The sequence below is a fragment of the Castor canadensis genome, chromosome 2, assembly GCF_047511655.1.
Source record: "Castor canadensis chromosome 2, mCasCan1.hap1v2, whole genome shotgun sequence".
In the NCBI taxonomy this organism is placed as follows: domain Eukaryota; kingdom Metazoa; phylum Chordata; class Mammalia; order Rodentia; family Castoridae; genus Castor; species Castor canadensis.
In genome coordinates, this window is record NC_133387.1 from 174155182 (window position 1) to 174174776 (window position 19595).

Genomic DNA, 19595 nt, shown 5'->3' on the forward strand with positions numbered 1-19595 from the left:
TGGCAGAGTGGCCTGCTTAGTAAGCATGAGACTCTGAGTTCAAATCCCAGTGCCCCCCCAAAAAAAGATAAGGGTTCATGCCTGCTTATTGATAGTCTCCATCCCTTCTCTGACCATTATTCCAGTAAGTATGAAGAAGGCTTATTTAATATTAAAAATTCAATTTGTCCTGCAAACTTTGGAGCTACAAAACCCTTTCCTTGGAGTTTTCTTTCCAAGGGATCACATTTGTCTTCCATCCTGAAATAGATAGGAAAGGATAGACAATGTGAGATTTTTCCATTTGGGAAATACTCTGTCCCTGTGATCACGTTTCAGTTCTACATAAACAAAGACTGATTCTGGCTCCACGATGGAGTTTTCCTCACCCAGACTTGATCAAACTAGGTTTAGCAAAATCCTTTAATTAACAGGAAACATACCTCAGTTACAGGACCTCATAGCCACCCGACCTCTGACCTACCTAATAGGTCTTCCTGCAAACAGAGGCTCTCCTCTACTCTTTGCTGAGTGTGGACATTCTAGACTGGACTTAACTTGTAATCAAGACTGATGGCACCCTGAAATGTCTTCCAACCATTGGAACTCTTGCCTGTTATTCCTACACTCAGAAGGATGAGAAAAGGGGAAAGTTGGCTAGACAACTGGGTTCCCCTGTTAATCAGACTGTCCCTGTCTTTCTCAGGTTTAGTTGCAAGTCAGGGTTCCAGCACCTCTGAAAACCTAGAGCAGAGCTGTCTCAAACCATGATGCCAACACTAGTCACAGGGAGGGCTTATTCAATGTGGACTCTAACACAGTAATCTGGGGTGGGGTCAGGGATTTTGCACTTCTAATAAGCTCTTAAGTGTGGTCAGTGCTGCTAGACACCACACCTTGAGTAGCAAGGATAGAGGGAAAGCAGGTTTTAGAATCCCTCTAAATTCCAGATGTGGACAAAATGCGAGAGCAAATATAAGCCCCTGTTCCCCCTTCCCTGCTCACCTCCTCCTGGATTAAGCATACCCCTGACACTTGAGATTTATTTTTAACTGCCAGTGGCTTTGATTAGCTTGTCTCTGCTGCTTCAGACACCTGCTGGCAGGATAAATTGGGGGAAAGGAGTGGCTGACCCAGATCTGACAAATCCAAAGCAGGAAGCAAAGTTCCTGGGAATTCACCACTTCCCCTTTGCAGAGACTGATGAAAAACCTCACAGCTGAAACAATGGTAAACTTGCTAATGACCTCCCACTACCAGTGACCCTTTGCACCTTTAGCATTAGTACCAATGAGTTGTAGAATTGAAGTCATCCCTTTTTGTCAAAGGACTAATATTTATGTCACTTTACTGACCCTGAAGATTTGTGTGGGTACCTTATGGTCTCTCCCACTTTCTGTATCAGCCAGAGCTCTCTCTCTCTGCAGGAGCTCTGCTCTGTCTGAGTTAGAGCCCCAGGCCCTAGGACAGTTTCCCTAGTGGGGTAAGTCCTTGCCCACTCCCCCACCCCTCTAAGGCAAGATTGCTGCTGGTCTGCTTCTGGACCAGTACAGACCCAGTAAGTGAGAGCCAGAACACCCAGGATGTCTTCTGTTGTCACCTATGTCAACCCTGTGGAGTTGCTAACATGATCAAATATGGCTTTCCATGTGGTGTGCTCAGTTAAAGCAAATACTACACTCCTCAGGATCAGTGATGTCAAGCTGCATAAGAGGCCTGAGTGCCGGTCTGTCTCTACTACCTCCAATGCAGCACTGGGCCAGCTACTGACAATCTTGGTTCCCTTTTCTAGAGAATCAGATTACACCAGTTCTTACTTATGGTACCTGGTTGTTATGCTATGAGACATGCAGAAAATTATAAGGCCAATAACAGGTGCATAGTGACCGCTCCATACAGTTTGTGTTTTAAGAGAGGAAGTATGACAATCAGCATGGTTAATGCAATTCAAGACAGAAGACAATGGAATTCAGGTTGTAATGAAGAAGCAGAGCCAGCATCCAGCATACAAGGACAGCATTCACCTGCTGGTCTGTCAAGGCTGTCATCTATCTGCTGTCAATGCCAGAGACTGCATATAGGAGTCAACTCTCCTAAACATTAGGGCTACAGAAAGGATGTACAAGTAGTAGGATGTCATTTCCAGGGGTCACTGGGGACAGACTGGGAGTGGTGGCATCTCAGTGCAGAAAAGAAGCCATATTGGGTAAACTCAGCACAGCAAAGTCCGTCTAGCCCCTGGGCCCCAAGGCCTCCAAGAACCAGCCCAGCTATCCCAACAGGAGGCACTGCAACTGTCTGGCTCCTCCTTGGGCTCACTCTTTTATCACCATCCCCCAATCTCATGGCCCCTCTGACTAGCTTGTTTATACCACGTATGGTGAAACTTCATTTAATGTGACCAAGCAGCAAGACCTCAGGAGTCTGTCAATGGTCCTCTCTCATGTCTTGCCATCCCACTACAACCCACTTCAGGACAGTGGCTTAAAGCCCTGCTGGTTCCACAGGCCAGAGGATGGCGTGTGAGGGCAGCCACACATTCTTTCCTTACAAGGTTTGGAACAGAGTGCCGAGAGACAACACACTCCAAAGCACACGAAGAATATTAATTAAATGAAGGTTTATTTCAAAATTAGTTTCAGAGTATAAGCTGTTTTTTGAGGGCTGGAGCCAGACTACATAATGAGCAGTGAGGGCATCTGCCTTTGCCGACACAGGCGGAGAGGAAGCAGTGCCACCGGCCCTGCACCTCTATCATGCACCCAATGGTTACTAGCACTAGAAGCCAACAGCAAAGGACCCCGCGCGATTGCTCTTGTTTAATCCAGGTTAAGCTATACACGTTTAAATACACATCGGAGGTTACGTGGTGCCATGCAGTCCCCGTGATGGAATGACTCTTGCTCAGTGACCTCCTGCAGCCAGGCTGCTCCAAAGGCGAGGTTAGGTAGGACAGAGCACTGAAACGAGAAAAGGAGAGGAATGAGGTTCACACACCATGGGGGTCATACCAGCTCCCATGCAGAGAACTGGACCCTACAACCAGGCTGTAATTGCAGCTTTGTGTCTTCCTTCCAGGAACTGGAAAAGACAATGATAGGTAGTTGCTTGATGTAGAGATTAAGAATGGAGTCTCCAGGGCCCATCTGCCTGAGTCCAAATCCTGGATCCCACCATTGCTAGCCATGACCTTAGTGGAATGCCTTCACCACCTAACCATGCTTATTTCACCTGTACAATAAATGTACCTGTGCCTACCACACAGGGTCACTGAGAGGCATGTAAATGTGCTCCTTGTATATTAACCACTTTTATAAATTCATTGACATTTTAGTGGATCATGAGGGGTAAAATCTAGCCCTAAGACCACCAAACTTATATAATCCATTTCTACAAACCTCCTTTGAGAAATCTTTGTTTTCAAATCTTTAGAGTCATAAGTTTTTCCTAAAATTTAACCTAAATTCTTCCTGCTGAAAATTTAAGGTTAGTCTCTCTGATTCTACAGAAAGAGCACAGCTCAGCATTTCAGAACTATAGGTTTCACTGAAACTGTACAAAGTTTTATTAGTTTTTTTGTATAACAAAAACTAATAAAATAATGGATTTAGACAATGTGTGACCATCAATGGCTGTTGACATGAAAAAAGAAAGACAAGCAGACACTGTATGTCTCCTGATGGAAGTCTATAATCACCCATAAAGTAGTGCTTATCAAAAGATCCAAGGCTGGAGCTGGGGATGTAGCTCAGTGCTAGAGAGCTTGCCTAGCATGTGCACGTTGGTCTTGGGTTCAATACCCAGCACCACAAATAAACAAATAAACAAAACAAAATATCTGAGGCTAAATTTGACTAAGCCTCTCATTTTATCAGTTCATAGGAAATAATGGAGATGAAAGAACATATGCCATAGGCCAGGTGGTGGTGGCTCATGCCTGTAATCCTAGCTACTCAGGAGGCAGCGATCAGGAGGATCGTGGTTTGAAGCCAACCTGGGCAAATAGTTTGTGAGACCCTGAAAATAATATTGCGAGACCCTATCTCAAAAAAAACCCATCACAAAAAAGGGCTGGTGGAGTGGCTCAAGGTGTAGGCCCTGAGTTCAAACCTCAGTACCACACACACACACAAAACATAAATTATGCCATGGAAACAAAACCTAGGAATAGTCCAAGATAAAGAAATTCTATATGACAAATAACCTAGTTTCTCCAACAAATACATTTCAAGAAATGGAGAAGGGAAGGGGAACATACATACCCCCACATACGTATATACATATATGTATGATAATATATGTACGCATATATATGTATTAAATTATATGTATAATGCATTATACATTGTATGTATAATAAATATTAAAAGAGACTGATGAGATACATTATCAAATTATAATGTACAGACCTTCGCTGGATCCTGATTCAAATTAAAAAAACTGAAAAACATTTGATGGTAAAAATCAGGGGAATGTGAACACTTAATGGATCACCAACCTTTTTTACTTACGATAAAGGTATTATGGCTATGTTTTCCTAAAGAGTTCTTGTGTTTTAGAAATGCATAGTGAAATATTAATGAATGAAAAAAACTGATGACAAAGAACTGCCTCAAAATGATATAGGAAGGGAGAAGTTGAGGTGGGATATAAATCAAATGAGACTGACCATGTGTCATTGATGGTTGAAGCTGGATAATAAGTACCTGAGTTTGAATTGTGCCATTCACTCTACCGTTGTATATGTTAAAATATCTCTTTCATAAAATGTTTAAAAAGAAGTTGTGAAAGGTTATATCTAATCATGGCTCCATTTTCCTTCCAAGTACCTGAAAAGTATTAAATTAGTCCATGTGCTTGTAATTCCAGCACCAGGGAGGCTGACACAAAAGTATGGTGAGTTCAAGGCTAGCCTGGACTACAAAACAAAGCAAGCAAAAGTATTAAGTTATTTTCAGGTTTTGTTTTTCCAACTACATAGCCCAAACTCCATAGCATTTTCACAGTAAGTCTTTGTAAATGGTGTCCTGGACAAAATGTAGTCATACCGCTGACTTGAAGTGATGGAATCTTCTTATCAGGCCCCCTAGCAGAACCCACTACCATGAGGGTCTCACAATGTCCCCTTGGTTTCCCAGGCCCCTGCCGGGTCTCTCTGGCATAGACACTGCCATGTCTTCAGAGTGGGTTCCATAGCAGGTGCCCAGAGGACCACCCTATCCAGGAGGCAGCAGCTGCTCTTACCTTTTAAAATGTAGTCCGTTAGCAAAGTAGGCACCTTCTCGTTATCCTCCTTCATGGCAAAGAGAACTAGGAAAGGAGAGAAAGAGAGATACCCAAGATACCATCAGGATACAAAGCTGCTTCTAGGGCCAAACAGTCCCCTGGCTCAAAGTGAGGGAGAAACCACTAGAGGGAATCAAACATTTGCTGAGTAAGGAGATGTCTAGAAACCTTTGTCAAGAGTCAGCGCTTCAGGGTTGAGGTGTGGCTCAAGTGCAAAGCTTTGAGTTCAAACCCCAGAACCACCAAAAAAAGAAAAGAGTCAGCATTCCACATGGTGAGAGAGGAGACTATGTGCAGAAGGCCACAGGTTTCCCCTTGACAGTAAACCTATCAGTGGCTCCTTTTCTTTTTTTGGCTCATCTATAATTTCTATACCATCACTCAGTATATATCTTTTAATTATCATAAAAGTAAATGAAGACATTGTTAAAAAAGAATCAGCCTTCAGATACAATCTAAATGTTCAGATAAACAGTTGTCACATCACCGAATCACCAAAACTGTTTTAAGGTTGGTGGAGTTGTTCAAGTGGTAGAGTGTCTGCCTAGCAAGCGTTGAGACTGAGTTCAAACTTCAGTACCACAAAATAATAATAATAAAACTGCTTAAGCGAGAACACACAAGGGAGGGGTGAGGATAGGTAAGATACCTAAAAAACTAGCTAGCATTTGTTGCCCTTAACGCAGAGAAACTAAAGCAGATACCTTAAAGCAACTGAGGCCAATAGGAGAAGGGGAACAGGTACTAGAGAAAAGGTTAGATCAAAAAGAATTAACCTAGAAGGTAACACCCACGCACAGGAAATCAATGTGAGTCAATGCCCTGTATAGCTATCCTTATCTCAACCAGCAAAACCCCTTGTTCCTTCCTATTATTGCTTATACTCTCTCTACAACAAAATTAGAAATAAGGGCAAAATAGTTTCTGCTGGGTATTGAGGGGGGGGAGCGGGAGGGGGTGGAGTGGGTGGTAAGGGAGGGGGTGGGGGCAGGGGGGAGAAATGACCCAAGCCTTGTATGCACATATGAATAATAAAAGAAAAATGAAAAAAAAAATAAAAATAAAACTGCTTTAAAGACATTCTCACATAAACAGACATAATTATATCAGTCCTAACCTCCAATTTATTGGCAACAAATGAAGTTAATTCAACCAATATTTCTTCTCTATGTTATGCTCATTACCGTGCTAGAATTTGTGGAGATGCAGGAGTATTTTTGACCCTCCAGGAGTTTATAGACTTCCTGTTAGAACACTGCATGATCTATACATGCAGCCAACAATACAGAAAACTTTAACACCTAGTGGCTTTTTTAGAAGCTTTCTATAAAATTTAAAAAATAACTTTTCTAGGGCAGGGGATGTAGTTCAGTGCTAGACTACTCACCGACCATGTGCAAGGCCCTGTGTTCAATCCCCAGAACCACAAACAAAACAGTTTTTTCAGATTAAATAACATGTTCTCATGTTCAACTTTGTAGAAAATCCTTTAAGAAAACACCTTGACTTTATTTATAATATCAAAAAAGCATCCACTAATAGATTCCTTTCAATGAACTTCCTTAAACTACACTATACCTATTCGTTGTAGTTTTATACAGCCTTATATAAAATGAGAGAGATTCCTATGCACAAGACATACTTAGCAGTGACGATAGAAAGAAAGTTGCAAAATATGTACTACCTTCATAATGAGTAGATGCTCATATTAATAGAAAAAACCCAGAAGAGTGGTAAATGAAACTGTTAAGTGGTTGTCTCTGAGTGCAGGACCACAGGGTGTGTTCTTTCTGTGACATGTTTCTATGCTGTCTGGAGCTCCTCAATGAGTATGTTTTACTTTTAGAAGCAGAGAAAACAGTAGAGATCAGTTGGGGTCAGGCAGCAACTGTGACAATGGTGGAATCCTTAATCCATTTCTACATCCTTGCCCTCCATTGCCTATCTTCTGTAGTTTTAAGGCATGGTAATGATACTTGAGCCCAAAAGTTGGGAGTAGATGAGGAACAGAGCCTAATGGTGGCATGAGTCACTGCCTAGGTCCCAGAAAAGAACGATTGAACCTGTGCCCCTATGGGTACTTTTTAAATTTTCTTCTATATTTTTAGAGATGTGTTCCTTTCAACTTAATTGGATGCTGAGGGCCCTGGTTTCTTCTGTTTGACTTTTTTCTGTATTTTTAAACATGTATTCATTTCCACTTAGTTGGCTAGGAACATTTTGCAACTAAGCCTGGACATACTAAATGCCACACCAAGAGGATTACGGTAACAATGCAGTAATTGCACTCAGCTAATATGTATCTAAATTAGTCTCCAAACTCCAAATTTCATATGGGTTTTCCAGTCTCAGGGTTTGATCTTTGTCCTATGTCTTTGATTCAAGGAATAGAGAAGAGAGAGGAGACATTATTCAAGAACTCATATGAGGATCTGCCAAAAATGAGTGCTTTTATAACCTATAGGAAAATTGGTATGCAGAGAATATGGAAGTTTTTCTTTTAAGAGGAATAAAACATTAGAATGTGATATATACATGTAATAAAAGAAACAGCCATAAAATGTTAACAAAATGTCAACTGATGGTACTAAAATTATGATACAAAATTTTTAGCTGGTATAATCACAACTATCTGAAAAAGATATAAAATTTTATGGCTAAAACACCAAATAGAAACCATGATGAAGAGAAAAATTAATGTTATGATTTGGATCTGAAATGTCCCCCCAAAGTTCACATGTTGAAGGCTTGGTTCCCCAATGCAGCAATGTTCAGAGGGGCTTTGGGGAAGTGATTGGATCATGAGGGCTCTGACCTCACTAGAGGATTAATCCATTAAGGGGTTCATAATCTGATGGGCTATTGGGAGGTGATGGAAACTCAGGAGGTAGGACCTAGTTGAAGGGAGTGGGTCCTTGAGGACAGCTATATATTGGGCTGCTATCTCTCTCTCTCTCTCTCTCTCTCTCTCTCTCTCTCTCTCTCTCCTCCTTCCTTCCTTCCCTCCCTCTCCTTCCTCCCTCTCCCTCTTCCTCTTCTTCTCCCCTCTCCCTCTTTCTCTCCCTCTTTCTCTCTCTGCTTCCCTTTCTGGCTGCTCTCGCCTCTCCTCAGGCCCAGAAACAACAGTCAAGCAACCATGGGCTGCAACCTCTGATACTGTGAGCCAAGATAAATCTTACCTCCTTTAAGTTGTTTTTCTCAGTAGGTTATCACAATGCCATAAAGCTGAGTGACATGATTAATTTTTTATTTTTCTTTGTTTACTTTTCCATATTTACAAAGTATTCTAGTATTGGTATACTCTAGCTATAATTTTTAAATGAAGGTGAAAAATGTAAACAAATCCACTCAGAATAAAAACAAGTCTGCCTCTTAATCACAATGAAAAGAAAATCTTGCACTAAAAATTCTTGTATGGGCACCTGCAATGACCTGCAATAGTTTTTCCCTGCTTTAAGACTTTATAATATCAACAGTTGTAATTTGTCCAAGTTATTTTCCAAATGAAAACACAAACACTGCCTTTCCAATGTGGGCCTGGCAGAATGGCTCCTGTAAAAAAGGGTGGGGAGATGAAGAGTCATTTTACCATCAACAAGGTGGGACCTGAGAACACATCAGTGACATTCATGAGAGCATCCATGGAGTGGGCTTTAAGAGGCATGCCCCTCAGGTACTCTAAGAAATCTAGAAATTTGCATTGAAGGAGATGGGGACTGTAGATGTAGACACTGATACTAGGTTCAATAAAGTTGTCTGGACCAAAGGAATAAGGGATGTCCAATATTACCTCTGTGTGCAGTTGTCCAGACAACCTAATAAGGATGGAGATTCACCGGACAAGCTCTATACTTTGGTGACCTATATCTCTGTTACCACATTAGAAAGAAATCCACAGGCAATGTGGATGAAAACTAAATATTGGGTGTCAAGTAAAGTTACAAAACTGTAAAACAAAACCAAAAGCCCTATACATGCTTTTTTATTTTCTTTTTATGGTGCTGGGGATTGAACTCAGGGCCTCTTGCATGCTAGGTAAGCACTCTACCACTGAACGTCACCCCAGCTCTGTAAGTGCATTTGTGTGTCTGCTCCTTTAAAAAAAATCTTAGTGAATATTTATGCAAATGTGGAAGTTTAAAATGAGTCAGTCTCCTTAGAATTTAAAATTTCTGATTCTCAAGGACACAGTGTGTATGGATGTTGGCAGGATTTGTGTTTGCCACAGTCTTCTGATCTCATTCTCCAAATTGATAAAAATGGAAATGGTCACCTTTAGCACCAGAGCCCAGGAGGCATCTGTCTTCCTCTCCCTTCCCTGGGGTATCCAATAGCCTTGCGCTGGTCTATTCCCTCCAAGGCAGCCCCCAGCCTTGCGAGCTGTCATTCTGCATGCATGGTTGCCAGGGAAATGGAATTTTTCTCTGATCTGCTGAGCCTGTCATCACATCTCAGCCTAGGATTTTTCTCTTTCTAAGAGAGCAAGGCTGACACTGCTGGCTGACACCATGTGCCCCTAGCCCTTTGGGGGCTTGTACTGTTTGATGTATATACAAAAGAGATTTTGCCTACAAAAGGTTCTTTATTACACACAGTTTTCTCCCATAGCTCAGAATGTTTGTTCATATAGGACAACAGAGAAAGTGGAGGATAGGAGGCAGTCACTTCCTGGAAGGAAAACTAGACACTATTCTTTCCCATCAGTCTTACCCCACCCAAGAAATCCTGCTTCTTATTAAAGTGCATCTAGGCCCACAGACCAAGCTCACTGCTCTACGAGGCCTTAAGTGTGGTCCTGGCAACCTCAAACTACAAGAGAGGCAGGAGAGGCAGAGAAGGCAGAACTGCTGGGAAAACAGAAAACTCTGCCCCACCCACCATCCCATCCCAATTTCCCAGTTCATTTTTTTTTCCAACAGGTCTCTTCCTTTCCAGGAATCGAGGGACAGAAAAAATAGCTCTGGGTATCACTGCAGAGCATTTTCATTTTATTCTGTGCAAAGGGCATGACACAGTGATTCAGGGCACATTCTGACCCATGCAAAGCTGTTCTAGGGAAATCTGTGACAATGGAGATGTGCTGTGGGGCAGGGAGGAGGGAAAGAAGCAGCCTATGTGGCTGGGGACGACAAACTTACTGTTTGTCAGCATCTGCAGATCTTCCACAGAGGGAGGAGAGGATTTCTTCTCATAAGGGATGACTGTGTTCAGGTACTGCAAGACAAACAGGGCATACAGACATGGTCCCTCTGGGGGTGAGGTACAGTGGCAATCTGCATGGGGACTATACACACTAAGACATATGCTCTGTCAAATTTGGCTTTGACAACACTTGCAGTCACTGACACACTACTATTTCAGGATCATTCCTTAACCTTCTGGGGGACGTCTCTAAAAATAAAATTTTCCCCATATCTACCCTGGAAAAACTTCCTTCCATCTCACTTCTACATTCTTCCCACAGTGGAAACTTTTTGGGTTTCTAGGAATCCTGGAGAGCTTTTTCCCCTTCCTACTGAGAACAGTGAACACCTTCACAGGGGTTACTTTTTTATCCTTTTCAGTGCAAGTTGAGAAGAAATTATTTCCCTTTTGTTAAAAATGACACATCAACCACACCCAGTCTTGGATGTAGGATTTGCTCCCTCTGCTGGATGTGAGGTTCTCTTACAACAAAATCAGCCTCCAGGGACCCAGTGGACATCAGAAAACAACAGACAAGAGGGCTCTAAGAGACCTGAAGGTGCAAGGTCAAGAAGCTTTGCACTGGGGCTTTGGCCCTGTTCCTGGCAGCAAGACCTTGGGAACCTGTCTATCACTCTGGGCCTCAGTTTTCTCTGCTGTGAAGGGACAGGACTGGTTACGTGTTCAAAAGTCTTCTGAATTGCAGTTGTAGAATTCTAACACTTAGAATTCAGCTAAAAAAAGTTTAAAAGACATACATATTTCATGAGCACTTATTCCACAATTTCAAACTGTCAGATGCACTGCCAAATCTACTACATTGTGCACCCTGCAGGGGCAAAAGCAAAGCTTTTCACCTTTGCACCTGAGGACCCAGCAACATGGCATAGCACATAATAAGCACTCAATAAAAGTTTTTAAACTCTACCTTAATAACCAGAAATGCCAGCTACTTTGCAGATGCTATCATTTCTGTAATTTGATTGTACCACAAAGGCCCATTTGCAAAGCTTGGTCCTCAGGGTTGAGGTATTGGGAGGCACTGTGAATCTGAGAGATGGGGGTCTAATAGGAAGTCTTTAGGTCACTAGGGCTCTCTCTCTCTCTCTCTCTCTCTCTCTCTCTCTCTCTCTCTCTCATCTTGGCTTGATATGGGACCACTTGTTCTTGCTTCTACACACACTCTTACTATGATGTGCCACCCTCACCAGAGGTTAAACCAATGAGGCTACCCAATCTTAGACTTGAACTCCCAAATCTTCCAAACTGTAAACTAAATAAAACTTTTCTTTTTATAAAATTAGTTGCCTCCGGTAGTTTGTTGTAGTAATGCAAAGCTGACTAAAACAGCAGATGGGCTATTGACAAAATGGAGCCAATAAGTAGATGCCACAGTTACAATCAAAGCCAAGCAGCTGAAGAGGCAGTGTTGGTGGCACTGGCTCAGCTGGAGATCAAATGTGACAGAGCTGATTAAACTCTGACATGGGATCAATCATGATCCCCTCTTAATGTTCTTTGTCTTTAAAGCAACCTAATTCATAGATCTACAATTAGTGTTAGGTTCTACGTCTTGTCCATGTCCTAGGATACAGAACACACACACACAAAAATCACCTTTGAAAGGCACTTTCTGTCTTTCCTTAGGAGAGGAAGAAAATGTTGTGACCCCTTTTGCCCAAATGTTGTGATAATTCTGGTGAGTCACCCCCCCCCCCACACACACACACTTTGTTGGGGAGGACTAGTTGCAAGATGTAGAGGAGAGCAGGAGAAGGGAGATTGCTCATACCTGCTTATCAGTTCCTGAGGAGCCAAAGGTCTGCCGGATGCCACTCTGAAGAATGTTGGAGATGCCTTCCATGCTGAAACGCTGGGGGAGAGAGACACTCTAGAAGGGCAAAGGCTTCCTGCCCCAGAGTCACTACCCCAGGCACTTCTGTGTCCTCACTCAAGTACCCAGATCCATCAGCTACCATGCTGCCCCAGATAAATGGTCCATGTTAACCAGTAAGTAAATAAAATCTTGGCTTATAGAGACAAGCTGGAAATTTAACTAACAAATAGCAGTCTCAAAGACTCCTTATCTTAGTCAGTCCCCCAGGGCTACCAGAGCCCTCTGCATCCTTCAGTTTTCCTCATTTTATCCTGTGTAGTGTAAATACATGGCAAAACCAAAGCAGTACTGTAAAATTAGGGGAAGGATGGTGCAAAAGTCTTTAGGGGAAATCCAAATATTGAACCATCAGAAAGGACAGGTTTCAAGCAACTGACCTGATCTGGAAAGCTTTTTTGCTTGTTAGTTTCTTCAAAATATATATGCCCTAGGCCTAATTCAGTGGGTCTGGGACAAAATGAGGCGAAGGCATTTTGAAAAAGCTCCTCAGATGATTCTACACACCCATCCCCATTAACATCCACTGATAAGGAGAATGCTGTCTATAGACCAACAGGCATCAGGTCATTTTCAACCACTGAGACACTTGTAAGAGACCAGGGAGAAACACGATCCATGACACTGGCAGAGATCCTGACCAAGAGTTTTGAGACTCTGAATGCCCTCATTCACTTTCCAAGGCCTAGCCTAGAACACAGGGTATCTTCACACAGGCCAGTTAGACTGGGGGCCTTCTGTGGGTGGCATCTTCTGACCCCACTGCCTGTCACAAGGTTCCTCCCAGAGCTGATGCTCAATAAGTAGTTAAGAGTCCACCTTAGGGTAGGTGTTGGAACCTTCGATGGCTGAGGCTCCAGGCTGAGATTCCCAGTCTTCCAACTGGGTTGCTCACATACCTTGAGAGGCATCTGGTTTCCCTTCTCTATTCGGCTGCTCTGCAGACTCAGCCCTTTTTCTTTCCGCCTCTTTTTCATCAGTTCCCGCTGCTCCTTCTGCTTGTTCTGAACCTCAATGAGCACCGTGATGAAGGAGTTTTTCACTTCCTTCTCAAACTCCAGCTCGTCCCGGCGGGCCAGCTGGTGCACCAGCTCCTCTGAGAAGTCGCGGATCGCACCCTCCACTTGGTCCAGCAGCTGGGTCAGCTCAGACCCAGACATGTGCCTCAACCCTGCAGGGGAAGACCGTCCTGCAGGTGATACCTGGAGATGGGCCGCCATAAGGGGCCCTTAGAGGTTCTTAGAGATCCCAGAAAGCCCTTCGTGACTTAGGGCAGGCCAGGAAGGGAGGAGCCCTATATCATATACTGGAGAGAACATCACACTTGGAAAACAAAGGGGGAAGAAGAAATAGCCGAAGGAAGCAAGCAGACTCTAATTGCAAAAATGTGGGTGGGCATACACCTGGCTTTTCTTGTTCTGTGTATTTTCCTGTCTCCCTAATACTCCTTTTGTGGAATGGATCAATAATTGAGGGGAAAAAACATCGAGAAGAGATTTTGGCATTTATGCAGAAAAGCAATGAAGGAGGTAGTATCTATTCCCATGAACTGATCAAGATACATCTGACAGGCTGGGTGAGGTGGAGCATGCATGTAATATCAGCTATGAGGGAGGCACAGATAGAAGGGTTGTAGACCGAGGCTTACCTGGGCAAAGAGTGAGAGAACTTATCTTCAAAATTTAAATTAAAGGGCACTGGCAGAGTGGCTCAAGTGACAGAGCACCTGCCTAGCAAGCATGAGCCCCTAAATACAGACACCAGGGCCATCAAAACACAAAAAACTGGGTTCTGCGCTGGCAGAGTGGCTCAAGAGGTAAAAGCACCTGCCTAGCAAGTGTAAGACCCAGCAATGCCAAAAAAAAAAAGAAAGAAATTAAAGTTCCTGTCTGCTGCTAAAGTTTCCACTACAGATGCAAGAAAAACGCATCCTTGTGCTTTCTGTCTGAGTGTGGCAACCAAGACTGAGTAGAGGGATACTAGGAAAAGCAGAAAAATAAATAAATGAATTAATTAAGCAAAAAAGGCTGATGGCTTGGCTCAAGTGGTAAAGTGCTTGCCTATCCAAGTCCAAGGCCCAGTTCAAAGCTCAGTACTGCAAAAAATAAAAAATAAAAAAAATTTAAAAATAAAGATACAGCTGATAGAAAAATAGGTAGACAATCTGAGGGTGTATTGTCCTGTGCCACAGTGCATGTATTCAAAAGTATGGGAGACTAGAACCTACAGGGAAAAATGAAACCTCCCCAGCAGTCTGCCACTGTCAGGGACAAGGGAACCTGAGATCGTGGACACAGATAACTTTAACTCCTTATCTCTAATATGTCTTCATCTATAATAGATTAGGTGGTTAACAACTCATCAAATATATCAAAATAGCCAGTACTGAGAACACCTTCCTTCCTTGACAGGATCTCACTATGTAACCTAGGCTGGCCTTGAACTTGAGATCCTCCTGCCTCAGTCTCTATAGTGTTAGGATTACAGGACTGGCAAGCAGAAAGGATTTTAAATGTTCCTGACATAGGGTGGAGATGTAGGTCAGTGGCAGATTGCTTGTCATGTGTAAAACCCTGGGTTCAATCTCCAGCACTGCAAGAAAAAAAGTTCCCAACATAAAGAAATGATTATGTCTGAGGTGATATATAGGGTAATTACCCTAATCTGAACATTACGAACTACACCCATATATGAAATGCTACACTGTGCCATATAAACATGTACAGTTACTATGTTTATTAATATTTTAATTACTAATACAATAAATAAATAAAGCACATCCAGGGAGTGTCTTTAAAGTTTGTCCTTGACTAATGGTATCTTCTATTTTCACCTCAGAACCCATTTTCCTTCCCTTCCCGGCCCTGCTTTGTCTGGGTATTTGCTGACTTGGTTCATCCTTCCCCTTTGTTTTGCTCTTTGAAGCTGTCCTCCTTCTGTTTTCTTGCCATTTCACTCTGCATCTCAGCTGTTTTCCTGAGTCCTGTGTTGAACACTTCTATGTTTGGGGCCTTTGTGTGGTTGAGAATGGCCTGATTGGGGTGGCTGTGAATGCAGCCAGCAGCCAAATCCACTCCATCACCCAGTGACTTTCTGCAGGGGCCACCACCCTGCCACTGCTCTTCACAGCCTCAAAGTTCTGCTTCCAGAATGCAGTGCTCAAGTTTTGCACTTATAACCTGCATTTGGACCTTTGCACCCTTTCTTTGTCAGTAGTTTGTAAGTCCCTGTTACCCCACATAGGGACCTCCTCCCAGCAACAGAGTCCCTTCTATAGCGGGGGCCTCCTCATCATCCCTACCAACAAATGGATTTTCTACTCGATTTTGCTTTTTCTGTGTTTCATTTTCTCATTTCAGGCCTTTCTTTTCATGGCTATCATTACTATAAACCTGTGCCAGAGAGTTACTATGATACAGAGCTCAAGAGACTGGAGACTGGACCCTGGAGTTAACCTGCCAGCTTCAAGTGCTGGCTGTCACCCTTGCTACACATAGGTTTAAGGGCAAGTACAAATTTTAAATGTGTGGCTCTCCTCTTCCCATTGAAAATAAGGGAAGAGATCTGGGGGTGTAACTCACTGGCAGAGCACATGAAGCCATGAAGCCTTACGTATGATCCCCAGTACAACACAGAAAAATAAATAAGACTTTTCTTTTCCACCACCTCCCTTTTCTTGCAGAATCTCTTTGTCTTTTTCAAAGATATGTTAAATCTTTTAATGACTAAATAAGCCTCCTACCATCTCTGAGGTTAAAGGAGGTTTCCTTCAGGGGCCTGGAAGCCACTGCCTTGAAATACAATCATCCAAGGAAGATAAAGCCTAATCTCCCACTGTTCTGAAAACAGAAAGGTCTAACTCAGCCACCTGGCTCCAAATTGCAAAACCTACTTATCGTAATGGGTTCCATCCACTTAGCTATAGACAAGAGTGAGCTTTCTTTCTGTCTATGCTCTTTCTTCAGAGGATTGTCTGTGATATGCATCCAATTCTCGTTAATGCTAACTTAATAATAAAATTGCTTCCTTTCCCTAATACTTTGTGGAGAGGCTTTTCTGGGTGGTGAGATTTTGTTTTCAACTCTATTCTCCCAACAGTGGCCTTGGACAAGTCACTTAAATTCTGGAAGAATTAAATTGGCCCAATCCTAGTGGGAATGGAGGGAGATTGGTGTAAGAGTAAGCATAAAAAAGGCTTAGGAAGTGCTTGACACATAGAAAGCACTCTAAATTAACAGCTATCATTATTACCATATTATCTTTTTTTTTCATTGATTTTATGGTAATATCATTCATTGCTTTTGGACAGTGGTTCAGATTTCTTCCACTTACTCTGCTTTAGTCTTGTTCTTTGGTTTGCTTTACCATTTAAGGTTTTCTGGAATTCTTTTTTTACTTAGAAAAATGCTAACCTCTCCTGATGCCAAGTAGGGAAGGCATTGCCCACCCCCTGAATTTGTAAGTCTTTACTCTGGAACAGTGACAAAATTCTGAGAGCCATGTGTGAACAGTGCCTGGTACCAGTTCAGAGCTTCATCCTCAGCATGTCTGGCCTCCCAGGGGCCTCACCTTCATAGGACCAGTTGTTGTTGAAGGTCTGTGTCAAAGCCTGCATCTCCTGCAGTAGGACTGAGTCTGCCTGGGATGAGATTTCTCCTCCATCATCCTCTTCCAGAACCTCCTCTTCTTCCTCAGGATCTGGAGAGTTCTGCATCATTTCCTCAATCTCCTCAATTACCTGGGGAACGTACACAAGAAAATGCAAACTGTTCCCTGCTGAAGGAGCACCAATGGCTTAAGTTTTGATCAGTTAAGGACATTTCTAATTTGCTACCTGGAAAATTCTTGAAGTGATAACATTTCCTAATACATATTGAATAATAGCTGGGCTCTGGTAGCTCATGTCTATAATCCTAGCTACTTGGGAGGCTGAGATCAGAGGATTGCTGTTTGAGGCCAGCCTGGGCAGATAGTTAGTGAAACTCCATCTTGAAAATAACCAGAGCAAAATAGACTGGAGTTGTGGTTCAAGCAGTAAAGTGCCTGCTTTGTAAACATGAACCCCTGAGTTCAAACCCCAGTCATACCAAAAAAAAAAAATTAGTAAGAATAAAAATAGACCCAAACAAAAGTTTATACATACTCATTCTTTAATGTAAAGTACTCTTTCATGTAAAACCCCTTCCAAGAGCTGCATTTAGATGAACACTTTATTGGAAATAAACAACTCTTTCAGGAAACAAAGCAAGGTTGACTGGAAGGGAACATTACTTCAATTTGTCAAAGCATTTTATTTCTAAGTGGGAAAATATTTTATCTGCTCAACAACAACAACAACAACAACAAACCAAGCCCATTAATTGTCACAATCCATGTGACTGGAAGAAACAAAACAAAGTGTTCCCAGAACAACTCAAAATGGAAAAGAAAATAACTATTTCTCCAGAATTTACCTAAACAGGAACTGATGCTGAGAGGCAACAAGCGAAAACAAGGACAATAAAATACTAAAAGGATAGCTGGGGTCTGGGGAGCAGAAGATAGTTAAGAACTCAGCTCCAGTCTTGACTATGGATGGGGCACAGTTCTTAGAAGTGGAGGGTAGGGCTGGTGGAGTGGCTCAAGTGGCAGAGTGCCTTCATCAAAAGGAATAAGGGTAAGCTACTGTGTACATCAATTGTTTACATAAAGAAACAGAGTAAGCAAAGTCTCCATGTAAAAAATGGGTCTGTAGATGAGTTTGGTGGCAACAGCACGTTTACACATCTGTCTATTCCCAATGCTGTGAGGGACTCACTATCCAAGGCCACTGGCCTATGGTCTTGGCAGTGGGTTTCTTCTTATTAGAGTGGACAGAAGGTGATGGGCTTAGGGCCTCCTCTTTTAGAGTAATTCCTGGAGGGGGTGAAATCAACTATGATATATTGTAGAACTTTTATAAATGTCACAATGTACCCCCAATACAACAATAATATTATCATTATTATAAGTAAATAGAATAATTCCTATTTTTATTCACAAACCTTCTCAACTCTACTCAAAAATTAAGGGATACCTAGTCTTTGACTACTGAAAGCCATTTTATGGGATTAGACTAAGTTACACAAACCCCCTTTGGGATTTTGAGTTTCTTTCACTAAGAGTAGTTATCACTGAATCCATGTCATTGAGTTAAAGTTCCTCCTACAAGTCAAAAGAATAACTATTAGCCTCTGTTCTTTTTATCTAGTTCCCTTCCATCTCCTATTCCTTACATGTTTCAAATCCCACTTTAAAAAACTATAGACATTAAAAGAAAAAACCAAATCCCACCCTTTTGCCATAGATTTGAAGAAACACCTCTATTAAAAGGCACTTTCTGTCACTGATGGCTTCCAGTGGGGTGTTTTCATAATGACTTTGTGGAAACTTGTGTGATGTCTAGTTCAAAGTAAGCACTCATAGATACTTGTCAACAAAAAAGTTGAATAAGGGGCTGGCAGAGTGGCTCAAGTGGTAGAGCACGCTTGCCTAGCAAGCATGAGGCCCTGAGTTCAAACCCCAGTACTGCCAAAAAAAAAAAAAAGTTGAATAAGGAATTCTGAGACTCAACATTATCCTCCCTAAGTAATAAATTACTAAAACTAACATATAATTAACTCAATCCAAAATGGAAAACACTGTGTCTTTTTTTCGCAAAGAGAGAAATGTCTCTAAGACTCCTTTTGGAATGCTAAAAATTTTCAGCATTCTATAAATGTGAGAAAATATCCCATCACACAGAAGCCTCATCTGTCACTTCTCTTTTTTGGAAGAACAAGTACTGGCGACCCTCCTTTATGTGTCCTGACTCCAAGTATAAGAAATTAGCAGGAAGTGAAGTCAATAAACACTAGACCTAACTCTGGTAGTCATCAAAGACTGACCCCCAACCAACCCAAGTATCAGGAGTTATGTTCATGTTCTCTATAGATGTGTAAACAAAAACATAAAGAGAAGTTAACCCCTTATCAAAAGATACACTGAGTCATCAACATGGTCACCACAGAACCATATATCTTTCTTCTGTCTTGGTAATGCCAAGACAGAACTTTTTATTTATCAAAAGAACAAAAAGTTCCCAAGAACTTAAGAGAGATGCTCATACCTGATCTGCTGTGAGGAGAGGCTCCTCATTAATACCAGAATCATTTTCACTCTTCTCATTGAACTCTTCCTCTTCTTTCTCATGGATCTGGAAAGGAGTAGGGGATGAAGGGACTCTGACCATCAG

At 42.1% G+C, this 19595-nt stretch overlaps 1 protein-coding gene and 1 pseudogene across 1 annotated transcript in view; one reads left to right on the plus strand and one right to left on the minus strand.

Annotated features, from left to right (window-relative positions):
• Positions 1–2584: 2584 nt before the first annotated feature.
• Positions 2585–19595, minus strand: part of Fez1 (fasciculation and elongation protein zeta 1) — a 47426-nt gene continuing 30415 nt past the window's right edge. The window contains exons 4-10 of the mRNA XM_074066466.1: positions 19470–19556; positions 16913–17081; positions 13243–13514; positions 12242–12322; positions 10404–10479; positions 5224–5289; positions 2585–2939 (exon numbers count right to left, since the gene is read on the minus strand). Coding sequence (XP_073922567.1) covers positions 2923–2939; positions 5224–5289; positions 10404–10479; positions 12242–12322; positions 13243–13514; positions 16913–17081; positions 19470–19556 — 768 coding nt within the window. The 3' untranslated portion in view covers positions 2585–2922. The remainder of the gene's footprint in view (positions 2940–5223; positions 5290–10403; positions 10480–12241; positions 12323–13242; positions 13515–16912; positions 17082–19469; positions 19557–19595) is intronic.
• LOC109702614 (large ribosomal subunit protein eL31-like) lies at positions 8790–9348 on the plus strand (annotated as a pseudogene).